The sequence below is a fragment of the Oncorhynchus kisutch genome, linkage group LG14 (genome assembly GCF_002021735.2).
Source record: "Oncorhynchus kisutch isolate 150728-3 linkage group LG14, Okis_V2, whole genome shotgun sequence".
In the NCBI taxonomy this organism is placed as follows: Eukaryota; Metazoa; Chordata; class Actinopteri; order Salmoniformes; family Salmonidae; genus Oncorhynchus; species Oncorhynchus kisutch.
Window position 1 is genome coordinate 25,658,879 of NC_034187.2, and position 21,725 is coordinate 25,680,603.

Sequence of the window (21,725 nt, forward strand, 5' to 3'; positions counted from 1 at the left end):
TCGGCAAACTTGATGATGGTGTTGGAGTTGTGCCTGGCCATGCAGTCATGAGTGAACAGGGAGTACAGGAGGGGACTTAGCATGCACCCTTGAGGGGCCCTCGTGTTGAGGATCAGCGTGGTGGATGTGTTGCCACCTACACTTACCACCTGGGGGCGGCCCGTCAGGAAGTCCAGGATCCAGTTGCAGAGGGAGGTGTTTAGTCCCAGGGTCCTTAGCTTAGTGATGAGTTTTGAGGGCACTATGGTGTTGAACGCTGAGCTGTAGTCAATGAATAGCATTCTCACATAGGTGTTCCTTTTGGCCAGGTGGAAAAGGGCACTGTGGAGTGCAATAGAGGTTGCATCATCTATGGATCTGTTCGGGCGGTATGCAAATTGGAGTGGGTCTAGAGTTTCTGGGATAATGGTGTTGATGTGAGCCATGACCAGCCTTTCAAAGCACTTCATGCCTACAAACGTGAGTGCTACGGATCGGTTGTCATTTAGGCAGGTTACCTTAGTGTTCTTGGGCACAGGGACTATGGTGGTCTGCTTGAAACATGTTGGTATTATAGACTCAGTCAGGGACAGGTTGAAAATGTCAGTGAAGCCACTTGCCAGTTGATCAGCGCATGCTCAGAGTACACGTCATGGTTATCCATCTGGGGCCTTGTGAATATTGACCTGTTTAAAAGGTCTTACTCACATTGGCTACGGAGAGCGTGATCACACAGTCGTCCGGAACAGCTGATGCTCTCATGCATGCTTCAGTGTTACTTACCTCAAAGCGAACATAGAAGTATTTTAGCTCGTCTGGTGGGCTCGTGTCACTGGGCAGCTCGTGGCTGTGATTCCCTTTGTTGTCTGGAATAGTTTGCAAGCCCTTCCACATCCGATGAGCGTCGGAGCTGGAGTGGTACGATTCAATCTTAGTCCTGTATTGACAATTTTCCTGTTTGAAGGTTCGTCGGAGGACATAGCGGGATTTCGTATAAGCTTCCGGGTTAGAGTACCGCTCCTTGAAAGTGGCAGCTCTACCCTTTAGCTCAGTGCGGATGTTGCCTGTAATCCATTCTGGTTGGGTTATTTACATACAGTCACTGTGGGGACGACGTCTTCGGTGCACTTATTGATGAAGCCAGTGACTGATGTGGTGTACTCCTCAATGCCATCGGAAGAATATTCTAGTCATATTCTAACATATTCTAGTCTGTGCTAGCAAAACAGTCCTGTAGCTTTGCATCTGCTTCATCTGGCCATTATTTTACTGACTGAGTCACTGGTGCTTCCTGCTTTAGCTTTTGCTGTCTGCAATACGCTGAGAGAGACTGGACTGAGAGATTGTAGGCCTGTTGTAAGGCAGGTCCTCACCAGACATCACTGGCAACAATGTCGCCTATGGGCACAAACCCACCGTCTCCGGACCAGACAGGACTGGCAAAAAGTGCTCTTCACTGACGAGTCGCGGTTTTGTCTCACCAGGGGTGATGGTCGGATTGGCGTTTATCGTCGAAGGAATGAGCGTTACACTGGAGCCTGTACTCTGGAGCGGGACCGATTTGGAGGTGGAGGGTCCGTCATGGTCTGGGGCGGTGTGTCACAGCATCATCGGACTGAGCTTGTTGTCATTGCAGGCAATCTCAATGGTGTGCGTTACAGGGAAGACATCCTCCTCCCTCATGTGCTTCCCTTCCTGCAGGCTCATCCTGACATGACCCTCCAGCGTGACAATGCCACCAGCCATACTGCTCGTTCTGTGTGTGATTTCCTGCAAGACAGGAATGTCAGTGTTCTGCCATGGCCAGCGAAGAGCCCGGATCTCAATCTCATTGAGCACGTCCGGGACCTGTTGGATTGGAGGGTGAGGGCTTGGGCCATTCCCCCCAGAAATCTGGGAACTTGTAGGTGCCTTGGTGGAAGAGTGGGGTAACAACTCACAGCAAGAACTGGCAAATCTGGTGCAGTCCATGAGGAGGAGATGCACTGCAGTACTTAATGCAGCTGGTGGCCACACCAGATACGGACTGTTACTTTGACCCCCACTTTGTTCATAGACACATTATTCCATTTCTGTTCTGTGGAACTTGCTCAGTTTGTCTCAGTTGTTGAATCTTATGTTCATACAAATATTTCCACGTGTTAAGTTTGCTGAAAATAAACGCAGTTGACAGTGAGAGGACGTTTCTTTTTTTGTTGAGTTTAGTTGTTGTTCCATAAGATTTAATCAGGTCACGTTAGCTGTGAGCATAACCTAGGGCATTACTGAACATCAACTCAACCTGGCCTTGAATCAATGTGTTACTCTGTGGAAGATCATTTGCAGTGTTCTGACTAACAGCAGGCTGAGGGCAGGGCGTAAGGAGCACTAGGGACACCTAGAGGTCAATGGAATCACTGGGTGCAGGGTTGCGTAGATTACTTTCTAAATGTAATCTTTAAAAGTTACACTAGTTACCTGTCCACAAGCATAATCAGTAACGTAACTTTTTTTTTCTCGCAAACACTCTTTCTGAATTAGTAAGTAATCACCTAGTTTTTCAAAAGTATCTGTAATCGGATTATTTTTTGTTGTTGTTGCTGGTAACGTAACTGATTACAGTTTTTTGTAAAGGGATTAACATGTACCTGATCACATGTAATCAGTTACTCCCCAACCCTGACTGGATGTGTGGGAAACTAACTTTCACTTCATGTTGGTTTACATCATTAGCTCGGGGCACAGAGGGCATACATGTGCTTGTTTACACCCAGGTTAATTCCTGATTTAGTACGGTACTTATCAGAGGAGCCTTCTTTCTGTTAAACCGTCTAATACTGGGCTACATTAACATGAATACAGCAATGATGGTAAATTAAGTAAGCTCTCACATCACTCAAAGGGCCAACTGTAAGAGATCACTGGTTTATTTTCAGTAACGGTCCATGAGAGTTGCCTATTAGAGGGAAAACCAGAGTGGGCCTTTTAAAATAGGCTAACATGCTGAAACTGACAGATCTCTGCAATCCATTTGGATCTCATTCAAGATTATGGCCCCATCTAAGTGACTGCAGATTATTGTCCACAGAGAGGTGCGCTAAACCCAGATTATCCACTTGCTGGGGATCCATTTGACCCGATGAACACAACAAGCCAGCTTCACATGCCCTTGCATCTGTGGGTGTTTATTATTTTTTCAGTTTTGGAGGCAAGGAAAGGAGTGTAATGGACATGACTCAAAACCTCACAGTATTAAATAGATTACAGCGGTCACTGGTTGGAGAATAACAGTTGTGGATAGAAAGAGACAGTTGTTCATGCCCCACTCTCCTAACATACGGATACTGTATACACAGTTGAAGTCAGAAGTTGACATAAACCATAGCCAAATACATTTAAACTCAGTTTTTCACAATTCCTGACATTTAATCCCAGTAAAAATTCCCTGTTTTACATCAGTTAGGATCACCACTTTATTTTAAGAATGTGAAATATCAGAATAACAGTAGAGAGACTGTTCTCTCTACGATCGAATGGCAAGGGGTACCGGAGTACCAAGTCTAGGACAAAAAGGCTTCTCAACAGTTTTTACCCCCAAGCCAAAAGACTCCTGAACAGGTAACCAAATGGCTACCCGGACTATTTGCATTGTGTGCCTCCCCCCAACCTCTCTTTTACGCTGCTGCTACTCTCTGTTTATCTTATATGTATAGTCACTTTAACTATACATTCATGTACATACTACCTCAATTGCCCCGACCAACCAGTGCTCCCGCACATTGGCTAACCGGGCTATCTGCATTGTGTCCCACCACCCGCCAACCCCTCTGTTTACGCTACTGCTACTCTCTGTTCATCATATATGCATAGTCACTTTAACCATACACACATGTACATAATACGCCTGACTAACCAGTGTCTGTATATAGCCTTGCTACTCTTATTTTCAAATGTCTTTTTACTGTTGTTTTTATTTCTTTACTTACCTACACATTCTTTTTTTCCCCTCTGCACTATTGGTTAGAGCCTGTAAGTAAGCATTTCACAGTAAGGTCTACTACACCTGTTGTATTCGGCGCACCTGACAAATAAACTTGGATTTGATTTGTTTTATTTCAGCTTTTATTTCTTTCATCACATTCCAAGTGGGTCAGATGTTTACATACACTCAATTAGTATTTGGTAGCATTTCCTTTAAATTGTTTAACTTGGGTCAAACGGTTCGGGTAGCCTTCCACAAGCCTCCCACAATAAGTTGGGTTAATTTGGCCCATTCCTCCTGACAGAGCTGGTGTAACTGAGTCAGGTTTGTAAGCCTCCTTGCTCGAACACGCTTTTATAGTTCTGCACACACATTTTCTATGGGACTGATGTCAGGGCTTTGTGATGGCCACGCCAATACCTTGACTTTGTTGTCCTTAAGCCATTTTGCTACAACTTTGAAAGTATGCTTGGGGTCATTGTCCATTTGGAAGACCCATTTGCGACCAAGCTTTAACTTCCTGACAGATGTCTTGAGATGTTGCTTCAATATATCTACATCATTTTCCTTTCTCATGATGCCATTTATTTTGTGAAGTGCACCAGTCCCTCCTGCAGCAAAGCACCCCCACAACATGATGCTGCCACCCACTTGCTTCACAGTTGGGATGGTGCTCATCAGCTTGCAATCTTCACAAGGTCCTTTGCTGTTGTTCTGGGATTGATTTACACTTTTTGCACCAAAGTACATTAATCTCTAGGAGACAGAATGCGTCTTATTCCTGAGCGGTATGACGGCTGCTTGGTCCCATGGTGTTTATACTTGCGTACTATTGTTTGTACAGATGAACATGGTACCTTCAGGCATTTGTAAATTGCTGGATGAACCAGACTTGTGGAGGTCTACAATTTATTTTCTGAAGTCTGACTGATTTCTTTTGATTTTCCCTTGTCAAGCAAAGAGGCACTGAGTTTGAAGGTAGGCCTTGAAATACATCCACGGGTACACCTCCAATTGACTCAAATGATGTCAATTAGCCTATCAGAAGCTTCTAAAGCCATGACATCATTTTCTGGAATTTTCCAAGCTGTTTAAAGGCAGTCAACTTTGTGTATGTAAACTTCTACTTCTACAGTGAATTATAAGTGAAATAATCTGTCTGTAAACAATTGTTGGAAAAATTACTTGTGTCATGCACAAAGTAGAAGTCCTAACCGACTTGCCAAAACTATAGTTTGTTAACAAGAAATTTGTGTAGTGGTTGAAAAACGAGTTTTAATGACTCCAAACTAAGTGTATGTAAACTTCCAACTTCAACTGGACATGTAGCTCTGTTCAAGTATCATCAGCTCGCTGGCCCTGAACGTGTTTGTGAAAATGAAAAGAAAAAAACGTAAAGTATCGACATCACATATATTTTGACAAAGCATACAGCAGTTCATGTTTCACATTATATGTCACAAAAGTAAATATACTGAACAAAAATGTTAACACAACATGCAACAATTTCAAAGATTTTACTGACTTACTGTTCATATGAGGAAATCAGTTAATTGAAATATTTTCATTATGCCCTAATCTTTCAATTTCACATGACTGGGAATTGGTCACAGAAACCTTAAAAAATAAAAATGGGCCTCACAATGGGCCTCAGGATCTCGTCACGGTATTTTTGTGCATTCAAATTGCTATCGATTAAATGCAATTGTGTTTGTTGTCCGTAGCATAAGACTGCCCATACCATAACCCCACCATGTCGCACTATGTTCACAACGTTGATATCAGCAAACCGCTCACACGATGCCATACACGTGGTCTGCGGTTGTGTGGCCTGTTGAAAGTACTGCCAAATCCTCGAAAATGACATTGGAGGTGGCTTATGGTAGAGAAATTAACATTAAATTATCTGGAAACAGCTCTGGTGGACATTCCTGCAGTCATCTTGCCAATTGCACGCTCCCTAGAAACTTGAGACATCTGTGGCATTGTGTTGTGTGACAAAACTACACATTTTAGAGTGGCCTTTTATTGTCCCAAGCACAAGGTGCACTTGTGTAATGATCATGCTGTTTGATCAGCTTCTTGACATGCCACACCTGTCAGGTGGATGGATTATCTTGGCAAAGGAGAAATGCTCACCAACAGGGATGTAAACAAATTTGTGCACAACATTTGAGAGAAACAAGCTTTTTGTGCATATGGAACATTTCAGCTCATGAAACATGGGACCAACACTTTACATGTTGAGTTTATATTTTTGTTCAGTGTACATTTATAAACAGACAAACTAAAGGAAAGGGGGTTATCCGCAGTTCACTAACCTACAGTCTATGGAGCAGAAGTGAACCGAATTTAGCTGAACAATACTTCCCACTCTTACTCTGCATGTGTGCAATGACCCACACAGGAGTATCAGGATCCTCCCATTTCTCTACTTCCTCGTGCCCACAGTAGTGTCTCCCATTCCTCTGCCCAAACCCCTGGGGTGCTAAATGGGTGGGGGTTTAGGAGCACCACCACTCTGGTATCTGTAAAAGAAACACAAGCATTCAGATAGGGGTTTACAGTGTATCCTCCGCTCTAGAACACGGACATCTGACCTCAAGACCAAACTAGGTTTACTCACTACAACCCAAGGGTCTGAGTTTAGGGCTTTACCCACCTGCTGTCCTGCTCGAGGTTGGTAATCAGGACCCTGTACCCGTTAGGAAGGAGGCCGGTGGATGGCAGGGTACTTGCCATTCCTCTGATCTGCCTGAAGGTCATCTCTGCCTGGGCACTGCGGGCGTGGTGGGCAGCGCTGCTGTGTTTTTGCTTCTTGTCTGAGATGGGAATTAACACAGTTGTGTGGATAAAGTGGTATCTCTGACCAGATGAGTGTCAAACCCTAATGAGTGGATAACCGAGCCGGAGTCCCATAGCATAGCCAAAAAGAGAGAAAGATGTATGCTCTCTGTGTTGGTTAACAGCTCTGCCCATCATGGAGGTGAATGATACATGTGTGTTCCCCATAACCAGACACTTTTAGATTCTAATGTTGGTATTTCATTAATATTGATGAGGATATCATGATGTACTGTGCGGATGTGCCGTGTGTGTGACATATAAGAGGGAGTGCTAACTAACGTTTGGGCGTGTCATGGGGCAGTGCTTCATCCAAGTTGCAGGGCATCAGGATCTCATGACCCAGGAAGTGCTGCAGCTGCAGTCCTCCACTCAGACTGGTCCCCCGCAAAGGGGCAGTCCGGGACATGAGGGGAAGCAGGCCAGGCAGGTTCATATCCATGCCGGATCCATGAGCCATTGGGCACTGTGGGGAGAAAGGGAGAGACAGTGAATACCACACCAATACTATACCACAAAAGGGGATATACAGCCTACATAAAGCTACTTTGAGTCAGGTGATATTAATGGGTGTCCATAATAAGTGCACCTGGGGACATGTTAGCAACACTGTCTCAACTCTCTGACCTCACTAATTAATATGTCCTGCATTGGCTCCCATCTATGCTTCCTGCCTCACTACACCCTCCATAGCTAGTCTCTGCTACACCCACGTTACAGTATGGATGGCCAAATTGCAATTGTCTTTTATCACGTGTAAAAATCTAATTAGAGAATGATAATGATCACTCAATAATAATAACTGTTGAATGAAAACAAAAAAAGAGCCGGGTGAGAGCAGGCATTAGCCTGAAACTAAAGGGATGGGGGTCAAGAGCAGGAAGAGGGTTTTGAATTTATGTTTTTAATGAGAAAACCCAGGATCCCCCTCTCTCTCTCGCTCCCAAATACTCTCTTAACGAGCACAGGGGGCCGGGTTGACCCAGCTAATAGGGGGGCAAATCCATTGGTGCATTATCGGCCGTGCACATTTCATCTAATCAGCAGGATGAACTGAGCTGGCTTAGGCTGCTTTTAATTCAGCACTGGAGGAGCATTACTGCCCCCATCTCTTGTTATGTGCAGATCAAATCAGGGAGCCAAACTGGAAGTTTGATCCTTGTTTTTTGGTAGTTGCTGTTTGGTTGTTGTTTTGCTGTACGCTGTTTGAGGTCAAGTTGCATTGCAGTTGACACAGTTGACGGTCACAAGACGCAGGCCTCCTAATTGTCCCTAGAATTTCTAAGCAAACAGCTGGAGGCAGGGCTTTCTCCTATAGAGCTCAATTTTTATGGAACGGTCTGCCTACCCATGTCAGAGACGCAAACTCGGTCTCAACCTTTAAGTCTTTACTGAAGACTCATCTCTTCAGTGGGTCATATGATTGAGTGTAGTCTGGCCCAGGAGTGGGAAGGTGAACGGAAAGGCTTCTGGAGCAACGAACCGCCCTTGCTGTCTCTGCCTGGCCGGTTTCCCTCTTTCCACTGGGATTCTCTGCCTCTAACCCTATTACAGGGGCTGAGTCACTGGCTTACTGGGGCTCTCTCATGCCGTCCCTGGAAGGGGTGCGTCACCTGAGTGGGTTGATTCACTGATGTGGTCATCCTGTCTGGGTTGGCGCCCCCCCTTGGGTTGTGCCATGGCGGAGATCTTTGTGGGCTATACTCAGCCTTGTCTCAGGATGGTAAGTTGGTGGTTGAAGATATCCCTCTAATGGTGTGGGGGCTGTGCTTTGGCAAAGTGGGTGGGGTTATATCCTTCCTGTTTGGCCCTGTCCCGGGGTGTCCTCGGATGGGGCCACAGTGTCTCCTGACCCCTCCTGTCTCAGCGCTAGGGTCAGTTTGTTATATCTGGAGTACTTCTCCTGTCCTATTCGGTGTCCTGTGTGAATCTAAGTGTGCGTTCTCTAATTCTCTCCTTCTCTCTTTCTTTCTCTCTCTCGGAGGACCTGAGCCCTAGGACCATGCCCCAGGACTACCTGACATGATGACTCCTTGCTGTCCCCAGTCCACCTGGCCGTGCTGCTGCTCCAGTTTCAACTGTTCTGCCTTATTATTATTCGACCAGGCTGGTCATTTATGAACATTTGAACATCTTGGCCATGTTCTGTTATAATCTCCACCCGGCACAGCCAGAAGAGGACTGGCCACCCCACATAGCCTGGTTCCTCTCTAGGTTTCTTCCTAGGTTTTGGCCTTTCTAGGGAGTTTTTCCTAGCCACCGTGCTACTACACCTGCATTGCTTGCTGTTTGGGGTTTTAGGCTGGGTTTCTGTACAGCACTTTGAGATATCAGCTGATGTACGAAGGGCTATATAAATAAATTTGATTTGATTTGACATGATATGGCCAGTTATCTGGCCTTTAACAGAAATTAGGCCTTTGTGGCTTTTTAGGTCAGTCTCATAAGGGCATGGAGATAGCTGCAGTGGTCGCAGGAGAAGATGCAGGTAAGAAGACAAAGCTCTTACCAACCAGGTGATACACAAAGGCAGTACAATAACTCTCACCTGGACCTCTGTGCAGAGTAGCTCAGCCCTGGTCCTCTCCTCCAGGGTGACCATCACCCCATCCAGAATCTGCAGTCTGGAGAGGCGTAGTACCACTGCCGGCCTATGGAGGGATCGCCGGGCCAACTGGGACAACAGAAAACATTTACTCATGTAGGACCTCGGAGTGAAGGCTGCAAGGCTGTCCTGTAAGGACTAAACTGGCATGGGTCTGTTTGTGAGTCCAACAGTTCTCTGAAATCACCACCCTCAGAGACCACACTCTCATCATCTCCTATGGTGGCCCCACTAGCCATACCCTTCTCCCCATTCCAGCTGATGGAACCCTCTGCTCCCCCTTCACAGGGGACAAAGCCATCCTCTCCGGTCAGAGCCCTGTCAGTCCATACAGGAGGGAAAACTGAACAGAAGAGAAGGAGAAGAGAGGAGAGATGGTCTGGCCAGGGCACATGGGTGCAGCAGTGATTTCATGCGGCTGACAGCAGGAGGTATTGTCTCTGGAGCGGCTGCTGGCTCTCCACCCTGGCAGGATTAAGCCCCATGGGGGAAGGAATGGGACGGGGGGGTGGGGGCTGTGGGGTAAACAGGCTGGCCCAGCTGAGAAGGCCTCCATGGATGGCAAGCCCTCTGCACTGGGCAATAAGAGCTCTGATCCATGGGCTCCAGATGGGTGCTGAACCCAGGCCAATAGTGTCTGATAACGGCCCTGCGATTTGGTCAGCGGATTTGTCTCTGATGTAGGCCAGTTTGAGGCACAGCAGATGGTCCATCATGTAATCACTTAATTTATAACTATGGAGTTGCACGGAGTGTGTGTTTTGTAAAAGTGAATCTGTGAGCTTGTGTGTGAGAATTTGGGTGAGCGTGTAAATGAGGTTGTGTGTGTGTGTGTGTGTGTGAGAGAGTCTGTGTCTCAGTACACATACAGTGCCTTGCGAAAGTATTCGGCCCCCTTGAACTTTGCAACCTTTTGCCACATTTCAGGCTTCAAACATAAAGATATAAAACTGTATTTTTTTGTGAAGAATCAACAACAAGTGGGACACAATCATGAAGTGGAACGACATTTATTGGATATTTCAAACTTTTTTAACAAATCAAAAACGGAAAAATTGGGCGTGCAAAATTATTCAGCCCCCTTAAGTTAATACTTTGTAGCGCCACCTTTTGCTGCGATTACAGCTGTAAGTCGCTTGGGGTATGTCTCTATCAGTTTTGCACATCGAGAGACTGACATTTTTTCCCATTCCTCCTTGCAAAACAGCTCGAGCTCAGTGAGGTTGGATGGAGAGCATTTGTGAACAGCAGTTTTCAGTTCTTTCCACAGATTCTCGATTGGATTCAGGTCTGGACTTTGACTTGGCCATTCTAACACCTGGATATGTTTATTTTTGAACCATTCCATTGTAGATTTTGCTTTATGTTTTGGATCATTGTCTTGTTGGAAGACAAATCTCCGTCCCAGTCTCAGGTCTTTTGCAGACTCCATCAGGTTTTCTTCCAGAATGGTCCTGTATTTGGCTCCATCCATCTTCCCATCAATTTTAACCATCTTCCCTGTCCCTGCTGAAGAAAAGCAGGCCCAAACCATGATGCTGCCACCACCATGTTTGACAGTGGGGATGGTGTGTTCAGGGTGATGAGCTGTGTTGCTTTTACGCCAAACATAACGTTTTGCATTGTTGCCAAAAAGTTCAATTTTGGTTTCATCTGACCAGAGCACCTTCTTCCACATGTAACAAAACCAAGGTGGCATAGCAGTTCAGACGTCTTTTGTCCTCGTCTTGTCGTGTCCTGTATATATATATATTTACAACTTTTTCACATACATTTTATTTTTATTTTCCATCAACTCATCTTCAAAACACTCTCCTGCAACCCGCCTCACCAATGTATATTTATAAAAAAGTATTATTTACCTCAGATCTGTAATCCTCCAAGAAGCTAGCCAGAAACTCCAAGAAGCTAGCCTGAAACTAGCCAGAAGCTAATCCAGAAGCTAGTTCAGAAGCTAGTTAGCTCCTTTACTGGCAAATCGTTAGTATTCAGCTAACCACGGTTTGTGGTCATCAGCTATCCTTTAGCTCGAAAATCTATCGCCAGTTCTGTACGGCGCAGCGCGGCTCGGAACGGAACATACCGGACCAATTTTTCTCTCCATGTCCCTGGATTTCGACTGCTCTCTGGACATTCATACCCGGATCTCACAGCTAGCTAGCTGCTATCCGTGTGACTATCGGCCTTCGTCGATTCCGGAGCAAACATCAATTATTCCGGAGCTAGCAAGCTCCGTCAATCACTCCTGAGTTCCATCAATCACACCTGGGCTGCAGTCACCTATCCGGACCCGTTTTACTGCTTTCGCGGAGCCCCACCGGGCCTTCACAACTGGACTGCCGACGTTATCTACCCGAAGGAGTTATTCGGCTGGCTCCTCCGTCGCGACGTTACCTGAACGCCCATCTGCGGCCTGCTAACCGTTAGCTGTCTTACCGGCTGCTATCTGAATAGACAATCGGACAATTTTTTTTATATATATATTTTTTTATTTTTTATTATTATTATTATGTTTTCTTCTTGGGCCTCTATAACTATATCTATTGTTTTTATTTTTGTTGTTGTTGTGTGATTTGGATTAATCCCCTCTACCACACGGAACCCCACTAATCTACTGACGGAACGCAAGAGGTAGCTAACAACAGACCTCCATCCTATGCTAGCTTGCTACCGATGCCCTGGCTAGCTGTCTAAATCACCAACCAACCTCTCCACTCACCGGACCCTTTTGATCACTCGACTAAGCATGCCTCTCCTTAATGTCAATATGTCTTGTCCATTTCTGTTCTGGTTAGTGTTTATTGGCTTATTTCACTGTAGAGCCTCTAGTCCTGCTCACTATACCTTATCCAACCTATTAGTTCCACCACCCACACATGCAATGACATCTCCTGGTTTCAACGATGTTTCTAGAGACAATATCTCTCTCTTCATCACTCAATACCTAGGTTTACCTCCACTGTATTCACATCCTACCATACATTTGTCTGTACATTATACCTTGATGCTATTTTATCGCCCCCAGAAACCTCCTTTTACTCTATGTTCCAGACGTTCTAGACGACCAATTCTCATAGCTTTTAGCCGTACCCTTATTCTACTCCTCCTATGTTCCTCTGGCGATGTAGAGGTGAATCCAGGCCCTGCAGTGCCTAGCTCCACTCCTATTCCCCAGGCGCTCTCTTTTGACGACTTCTGTAACCGTAATAGCCTTGGTTTCATGCATGTTAACATTAGAAGCCTCCTCCCTAAGTTTGTTCTATTCACTGCTTTAGCACACTCTGCCAACCCGGATGTTCTAGCTGTGTCTGAATCCTGGCTTAGGAAGACCACCAAAAACTCAGACATTTTAATTCCAAACTACAACATTTTCAGACAAGATAGAACTGCCAAAGGGGGCGGTGTTGCAATCTACTGCAAAGATAGCCTGCAGAGTTCTGTCCTACTATCCAGGTCTGTACCCAAACAATTTGAACTTCTACTTTTAAAAATCCACCTCTCTAAAAACAAGTCTCTCACCGTTGCCGCCTGCTATAGACCACCCTCTGCCCCCAGCTGTGCTCTGGACACCATATGTGAACTGATTGCCCCCCATCTATCTTCAGAGTTCGTGCTGCTAGGCGACCTAAACTGGAACATGCTTAACACCCCAGCCATCCTACAATCTAAACTTGATGCCCTCAATCTCACACAAATTATCAATGAACCTACCAGGTACCTCCCCAAAACCTTAAACACGGGCACCCTCATAGATATCATCCTAACCAACTTCCCCTCTAAATACACCTCTGCTGTCTTCAACCAAGATCTCAGCGATCACTGCCTCATTGCCTGCATCCGTAATGGGTCAGCGGTCAAACGACCGCCACTCATCACTGTAAAACGCTCCCTGAAACACTTCTGCGAGCAGGCCTTTCTAATCGACCTGGCCGGGGTATCCTGGAAGGATATTGATCTCATCCCGTCAGTAGAGGATGCCTGGATATTTTTTTTAAATGCCTTCCTAACCATCCTAAATAAACATGCCCCATTCAAGAAATTTAGAACCAGGAACAGATATAGCCCTTGGTTCTCCCCAGACCTGACTGCCCTTAACCAACACAAAAACATCCTATGGCGTTCTGCATTAGCATCGAACAGCCCCCGTGATATGCAGCTGTTCAGGGAAGCTAGAAATCATTATACACAGGCAGTTAGAAAAGCCAAGGCTAGCTTTTTCAAGCAGAAATTTGCTTCCTGCAACACTAACTCAAAAAAGTTCTGGGACACTGTAAAGTCCATGGAGAATAAGAACACCTCCTCCCAGCTGCCCACTGCACTGAAGATAGGAAACACTGTCACCACTGATAAATCCACCATAATTGAGAATTTCAATAAGCATTTTTCTACGGCTGGCCATGCTTTCCACCTGGCTACTCCTACCCCGGACAACAGCACTGCACCCCCAACAGCAACTCGCCCAAGCCTTCCCCATTTCTCCTTCTCCCAAATCCATTCAGCTGATGTTCTGAAAGAGCTGCAAAATCTGGACCCCTACAAATCAGCCGGGCTAGACAATCTGGACCCTTTCTTTCTAAAATTATCTGCCGAAATTGTTGCCACCCCTATTACTAGCCTGTTCAACCTCTCTTTCGTGTCGTCTGAGATTCCCAAAGATTGGAAAGCAGCTGCGGTCATCCCCCTCTTCAAAGGGGGGGACACTCTTGACCCAAACTGCTACAGACCTATATCTATCCTACCGTGCCTTTCTAAGGTCTTCGAAAGCCAAGTCAACAAACAGATTACCGACCATTTCGAATCTCACCATACCTTCTCTGCTATGCAATCTGGTTTCAGAGCTGGTCATGGGTGCACCTCAGCCACGCTCAAGGTCCTAAACGATATCTTAACCGCCATCGATAAGAAACATTACTGTGCAGCCGTATTCATTGATCTGGCCAAGGCTTTCGACTCTGTCAATCACCATATCCTCATCGGCAGACTCGACAGCCTTGGTTTCTCAAATGATTGCCTCGCCTGGTTCACCAACTACTTCTCTGATAGAGTTCAGTGTGTCAAATCGGAGGCTCTGCTGTCCGGACCTCTGGCAGTCTCTATGGGGGTGCCACAGGGTTCAATTCTTGGACCGACTCTCTTCTCTGTATACATCAATGAGGTCGCTCTTGCTGCTGGTGAGTCCCTGATCCACCTCTACGCAGACGACACCATTCTGTATACTTCCGGCCCTTCTCTGGACACTGTGTTAACAACCCTCCAGGCAAGCTTCAATGCCATACAACTCTCCTTCCGTGGCCTCCAATTGCTCTTAAATACAAGTAAAACTAAATGCATGCTCTTCAACCGATCGCTACCTGCACCTACCCGCCTGTCCAACATCACTACTCTGGACGGCTCTGACTTAGAATACGTGGACAACTACAAATACTTAGGTGCCTGGTTAGATTGTAAACTCTCCTTCCAGACCCATATCAAACATCTCCAATCCAAAGTTAAATCTAGAATTGGCTTCCTATTTCGCAACAAAGCATCCTTCACTCATGCTGCCAAACATACCCTTGTAAAACTGACCATCCTACCAATCCTCGACTTTGGCGATGTCATTTACAAAATAGCCTCCAATACCCTACTCAACAAATTGGATGCAGTCTATCACAGTGCAATCCGTTTTATCACCAAAGCCCCATATACTACCCACCATTGCGACCTGTACGCTCTCGTTGGCTGGCCCTCGCTTCATACTCGTCGCCAAACCCACTGGCTCCATGTCATCTACAAGACCCTGCTAGGTAAAGTCCCCCCTTATCCCAGCTCGCTGGTCACCATAGCATCTCCCACCTGTAGCACACGCTCCAGCAGGTATATCTCTCTAGTCACCCCCAAAACCAATTCTTTCTTTGGCCGCCTCTCCTTCCAGTTCTCTGCTGCCAATGACTGGAACGAACTACAAAAATCTCTGAAACTGGAAACACTTATCTCCCTCACTAGCTTTAAGCACCAACTGTCAGAGCAGCTCACAGATTACTGCACCTGTACATAGCCCACCTATAATTTAGCCCAAACAACTACCTCTTTCCCAACTGTATTTAATTTTTATTTATTTATTTATTTTGCTCCTTTGCACCCCATTATTTTTTTATTTCTACTTTGCACATTCTTCCATTGCAAAACTACCATTCCAGTATTTTACTTGCTATATTGTATTTACTTTGCCATCTTGGCCTTTTTTGCCTTTACCTCCCTTCTCACCTCATTTGCTCACATTGTATATAGACTTGTTTATACTGCATTGTTGACTATGTTTGTTTTTACTCCATGTGTAACTCTGTGTCGTTTTATCTGTCGAACTGCTATGCTTTATCTTGGCCAGGTCGCAATTGTAAATGAGAACTTGTTCTCAACTTGCCTACCTGGTTAAATAAAGGTAAATAAATAAATAAATAAATAAAAATGTTTGGTGTGTCTCCCAGGTGGCTTGTGGCAAACTTTAAACAACACTTTTTATGGATATCTTTAAGAAATGGCTTTCTTCTTGCCACTCTTCCATAAAGGCCAGATTTGTGCAATATACGACTGATTGTTGTCCTATGGACAGAGTCTCCCACCTCAGCTGTAGATCTCTGCAGTTCATCCAGAGTGATCATGGGCCTCTTGGCTGCATCTCTGATCAGTCTTCTCCTTGTATGAGCTGAAAGTTTAGAGGGATGGCCAGGTCTTGGTAGATTTGCAGTGGTCTGATACTCCTTCCATTTCAATATTATTGCTTGCACAGTGCTCCTTGGGATGTTTAAAGCTTGGGAAATCTTTTTGTATCCAAATCCGGCTTTAAACTTCTTCACAACAGTATCTCGGACCTGCCTGGTGTGTTCCTTGTTCTTCATGATGCTCTCTGCGCTTTTAACGGACCTCTGAGACTATCACAGTGCAGGTGCATTTATACAGAGACTTGATTACACACAGGTGGATTGTATTTATCATCATTAGTCATTTAGGTCAACATTGGATCATTCAGAGATCCTCACTGAACTTCTGGAGAGAGTTTGCTGCACTGAAAGTAAAGGGGCTGAATAATTTTGCACGCCCAATTTGTCAGTTTTTGATTTGTTAAAAAAGTTTGAAATATCCAATAAATGTCGTTCCACTTCATGATTGTGTCCCACTTGTTGTTGATTCTTCACAAAAAAATACAGTTTTATATCTTTATGTTTGAAGCCTGAAATGTGGCAAAAGGTCGCAAAGTTCAAGGGGGCTGAATACTTTCGCAAGGCACTGTATTTGAAGTGTTTTATTATTATTATTTTTTACCTTTATTTAACCAGGCAAGTCAGTTAAGAACAAATTCTTATTTTCAATGACGGCCTAGGAACAGTGGGTTAACTGCCTGTTCAGGGGCAGAACGACAGATTTGTACCTTGTCAGCTCGGGGGTTTGAACTTGCAACCTTCCGGTTACTAGTCCAACGCTCTAACCACTAGGCTACGCTGCCGCCCCAGTGTCCTCTGGCCTCTAAATAAGAGCAGCCAGGTTTGGTCTCTTGGATTTCCATTGCGCACAGAACTCAGGGGCTTTTCAGACAAAATGAACACACACTGAAATGCAAGTGAAGGAGACGAATAATTTGACAATTTTCATACTGTCATGGGGGTAATACAATTCACTTAGCCCTTGCTTGATTGTAGTAATTGTAGCTTCCGGTAGACATACAAGGTTGTAACCGACATTGGTAAAACAAAAAACAAATAGATACTCACAGGATTCCCTACAACTGACAGCTCAATCAGGGAGGGAAGGACTTCTAGCTTGTCCAGCTCTGAGATGTCCTATAGGGAATAGAAAGGAGAGATAAGACATATTATACTGTCTGTCCTACTCACTTCATAGCAGCATGAATTTAACCCCTCCCCAATCCATTAGGGCCAAACCTCATCCACATTTTGAAGCTGTGAGAGAGGAGCGGGGCAGCTCATGGGAGAGATTACATGTGTGATCTTTCATTAATCTCATGAGAGTTTAGGTATGCAAAAGGGGAGCGGGGGCGTCTCTCTCCCCCACGGAACGTGACTGCGCTGGGCTATGACTCACACAGACCTCCATTAATTGAAAACATGAAAAGATTAAGGAAGAAAAAGAAGCGAATTGGAGAAAAAAAAATTGAGACAAAGCACAAATCACCCGCCTGGGGTGAGAATGAGATGTAGGCTGAGACACTGATTACACGTTGCCTTGATTGTTCCTCTCTGTCCTCATATGTATAACCCTGACCTTCAGTCAATGTCGATTCTCCTTAATACTAGCTACTCCCACACACACGCCACAGCGTTTTTTATTTTATTTTTTATTTTACCTTTATTTAACCAGGCAAGTCAGTTAAGAACACATTCTTATTTTCAATGACGGCCTGGGAACAGTGGGTTAACTGCCTGTTCAGGGGCAGAACGGCAGATTTGTACCTTGTCAGCTCGGGGGTTTGAACTCGCAACCTTCCGGATACTAGTCCAACGCTCTAACCACTAGGCTACGCTGTGGTAACGATCTATAATTATGGGACTATATTTTCACCCCCTAGAATACACTGTAGATCAAAATAAAACACATTTTAGATGCCAAATGCTTTGCACATGATGAGTGCATCACCATAATTCAGTAACTGCTGTACAGGGAGTTTGACTTTGAACTTGGTGGACATTTCCACACTGTGAATGAATGAATTCCTCATTACAGTATATGAATGCATATGCAAGGCTCAGTATTGCCAGAAAGGACAATAACTTGCAGTTGCAGGACACTGGAGGACTGCTGGAGGAGGGGTACCTGTAGTTTGTTCATGCCCAGGAACAGCCTCCTCAGCTCGGTAAGGTGTTGGAGGTGGTAAAGTTCCCGTAGGCGGTTCTCTGCCAGGTGCAGCTCCAGCAGAAAAGCCTGACCAAAAAAGGAGTTCTCCCCCAGGGCCTTGATCCGGTTCCGGTCCAAGACCAGCTCCCGGAGCTGATGCAGACCCTCCAAGCCCTCCACCTGGCTGATCTCATTACCTGAGAGGAGAAGGTAAAATCAGTAGGATGACATGACTACAGCTACCCCTGTTACCAATATGATTTGACCGGGCGGCATCATTGCAAATGACAACACTGTGAATTTCAATCATTAACTCTGAAATTCAATCAGACACTTAAAGGGGAAATCTGCTGTTGAAACAACAACAGAGCGAACACCCCGCCACTGTTTTTGGTAAACTGCTGAAGAATGGGGCTTGAGCAATGTAACCACTCTCTAATTCATAGACAGAGCTATCGATAGGACTGATCATCCATGCGATTAAAATAATAGTGTAATAGTGTTTACAATTACATCGTTTACAAACAATGGAATAAAACAAGCTTATATTTTGGGTTCTGATAGGTAACGATAGTTGAACAAAGCTAATGAGGCATTTATAAGTTATAGGTATACAGTGGGGCAAAAAAGTATTTAGTCAGCCACCAATTGTGCAAGTTCTCCCACTTAAAAAGATGAGAGAGGCCTGTAATTTTCATCATAGGTGCACTTCAACTATGACAGAAAAAATGAGGAATAAAAATCCAGAAAATCACATTGTAGGATTTTTTATGAATTTATTTGCAAATTATGGTGGAAAATAAGTATTTGGTCAATAACAACATTTTATCTCAATACTTTGTTATATACCCTTTGTTGGCAATGACAGAGGTCAAACATTTTCTGTAAGTCTTCACAAGGTTTTCACACACTGTTGCTGGTATTTTGGCCCATTCCTCCATGCAGATCTCCTCTAGAGCAGTGATGTTTTGGGGCTGTTGCTGGGTAACACGGACTCCCTCCAAAGATTTTCTATGGGGTTGAGATCTGGAGACTGGTTAGGCCACTCCAGGACCTTGAAAATGCTTCTTACGAAGCCACTCCTTCATTGCCTGAGCGGTGTGTTTGGGATCATTGTCAGGCTGAAAGACCCAGCCACATTTCATCTTCAATGCCCTTGCTGATGGAAGGAGGTTTTCCCTCAAAATCTCACGATACATGGCCCCATTCATTCTTTCCTTTACACGGATCAGTCGTCCTGGTCCCTTTGCAGAAAAACAGCCCCAAAGCATGATGTTTCCACCCCCATGCTTCACAGTAGGTATGGTGTTCTTTGGATGCAACTCAGCATTCTTTGTCCTCCAAACACGACGAGTTGAGTTTTTACCAAAAAGTTATATTTTGGTTTCATCTGACCATATGACATTCTCCCAATCTTCTTCTGGATCATCCAAATGCTCTCTAGCAAACTTCAGACGGGCCTGGACATGTACTGGCTTAAGCAAGGGGACACATCTGGCACTGCAGGATTTGAGTCCCTGGCGGTGTAGTGAGTTACTGATGGTAGGCTTTGTTACTTTGGTCCCAGCTCTCTGCAGGTCATTCAAAAGGTCCCCCCGTGTGGTTCTGGGATTTTTGCTCACCATTCTTGTGATCATTTTGACCCCACGGGGTGAGATCTTGCGTGGAGCCCCAGATCGAGGGAGATTATCAGTGGTCTTGTATGTCTTCCATTTCCTAATAATTGCTCCCACTGTAGATTTCTTCAAACCAAGCTGCTTACCTATTGCAGATTCAGTCTTCCCAGCCTGGTGCAGGTCTACAATTTTGTTTCTGGTGTCCTTTGACAGCTCTTTGGTCTTGGCCATAGTGGAGTTTGGAGTGTGACTGAGGTTGTGGACAGGTGTCTTTTGTACTGATATCAAGTTCAAACAGGTGCCATTAATACAGGTAACGAGTGGAGGACAGAGGAGCCTCTTAAAGAAGAAGTTACAGGTCTGTGATAGCCAGAAATCTTGCTTGTTTGTAGGTGACCAAATACTCATTTTCCACCATAATTTGCAAATAAATTCATTAAAAATCCCAATGTGATTTTCTGGATTTTTTATCTTATTTTGTCTGTCATAGTTGAAGTGTACCCATGATGAAAATTACAAGCCTCATCTTTTTAAGTGGGAGAACTTGCACAATTGGTGGCTGACTAAATACCTTTTTGCCCCACTGTATATCTATAATTGAAAAGTACAAAAATGTATGTAGCAGCTACAGATTGCCATTTTAAAGAGGAACTGGAAAAGGTGCATGTTCTGCCCTGAATCTGTGTGTATAGTGAGTGTGGTCTGTGGTGTGTACAAAGCTGTCTTGACAGGATTATAAACAAACACCCAGGGTGGGATTAGGATCAGACAGTCACTCAACTGAAGAAAACAATAATCAAATGCAAACAATGGCAGACAGAAAAAGGCACTGTTTTCCTGTGACTCATTGCCATACCCATTTAGTTCCTATTCTTGTTGCACCATCTCCACCTGGACAGGTCTGAGAGAGCCTTGTCTGTTACTGAGCTGTACTTTTCATCAGCTTTGAAACCTGAAGGAAGCTGTTACTGTACCTTGGAGGAAGAGTGCTTTGAGATTTGTGAGCCTGCTGAGCTGCAGATTGGCCATATTTGAGATGCCATTGTGGCTCAAATGCAGCACCTCCAGGCTGCTCATTAGTGGCTCTAGGCTGTCCACAGGACCCACTTCCCTGAAAGAGAGGGAAAGAATGGGCACTCTGAGCTTTAGCTACCACTCTGACTGAATGCACTGCAACTTCTCTCCCCAGTGCCTCATTTAGAAGGCCAGACCTCAGGTGCACAGTAACTCAAGGCAAACCACACAAAAGCCTGACCCCCCCCCAACCCCTTCACATTTTAAACCTTTTACTTTGTGTAAACTCTCCTCTGGTCTTTTTCAATAGTATCAGTGAAAAGGGAGATTTGTGCTTTTCCGAGAGCAGCTAACAGAAGCCTAAAATCTTTGTCACTTCAACAGCTTCGTGCTGCCCCCAAGTGGCTGAAAGTAGAAAAAAATACTCTAATCTATTGCAACAAAGACATGAAATGAGTCCTTTGCCAACCACACAGTATACTGAGAAGACAGAAATGTTTAAAGCTATTCATGAATTGTACATTTACACCTCACAAACTAGGTTTAAAAGTAACACATTTCAATGCCATGTTCAAATATTATACTTTTATCTGTACTGCTGGTACCTGCTGCCTTTTGATGAGCCCTGCTGGCCATAGCCACTGGAGTTCACCTTGTGATAGAGAATCTGTCTGTTAGTCAGGGGGGCCTGGGCCTTCTGCCTGGGCAGGATGGATTCTATGTGGTTATAGTTCAAACATAGTGCCTACATGGAAGAAAATAAAAACGTTTTTTTTATTGTTGATGGTTTAAAAAAAAACTGACAATGCAACTGATAAATGTCAAATATATGGCACAGATTACATTTTAGAATGGTCGGAAAAGTTTGGCCGGTTGG

The 21,725-nt window shown here is 44.8% G+C and overlaps 1 protein-coding gene across 2 annotated transcripts in view; it reads right to left on the reverse strand.

Annotated features, from left to right (window-relative positions):
- The window catches only part of lrrc9 (leucine rich repeat containing 9), a 43,333-nt gene that overhangs the window by 7,887 nt on the left and 13,721 nt on the right, over window positions 1–21,725 (reverse strand). The window contains exons 26-33 of one of the 2 annotated variants that reach the window (XR_002257130.2): window positions 21,454–21,593; window positions 20,809–20,945; window positions 18,198–18,415; window positions 17,138–17,206; window positions 9,333–9,458; window positions 7,067–7,250; window positions 6,603–6,762; window positions 6,321–6,468 (exon numbers count right to left, since the gene is read on the reverse strand). Coding sequence is in view for 1 of the 2 variants with exons in the window: in XM_020501236.2 (XP_020356825.1) it covers window positions 6,429–6,468; window positions 6,603–6,762; window positions 7,067–7,250; window positions 9,333–9,458; window positions 17,138–17,206; window positions 18,198–18,415; window positions 20,809–20,945; window positions 21,454–21,593 (1,074 nt within the window). In the remaining variant the exon portion in view is untranslated. Of the gene's footprint in view, window positions 1–5,339; window positions 6,469–6,602; window positions 6,763–7,066; window positions 7,251–9,332; window positions 9,459–17,137; window positions 17,207–18,197; window positions 18,416–20,808; window positions 20,946–21,453; window positions 21,594–21,725 lie in introns of those variants that run through there. The other variant, XM_020501236.2, reaches the window with a different exon arrangement.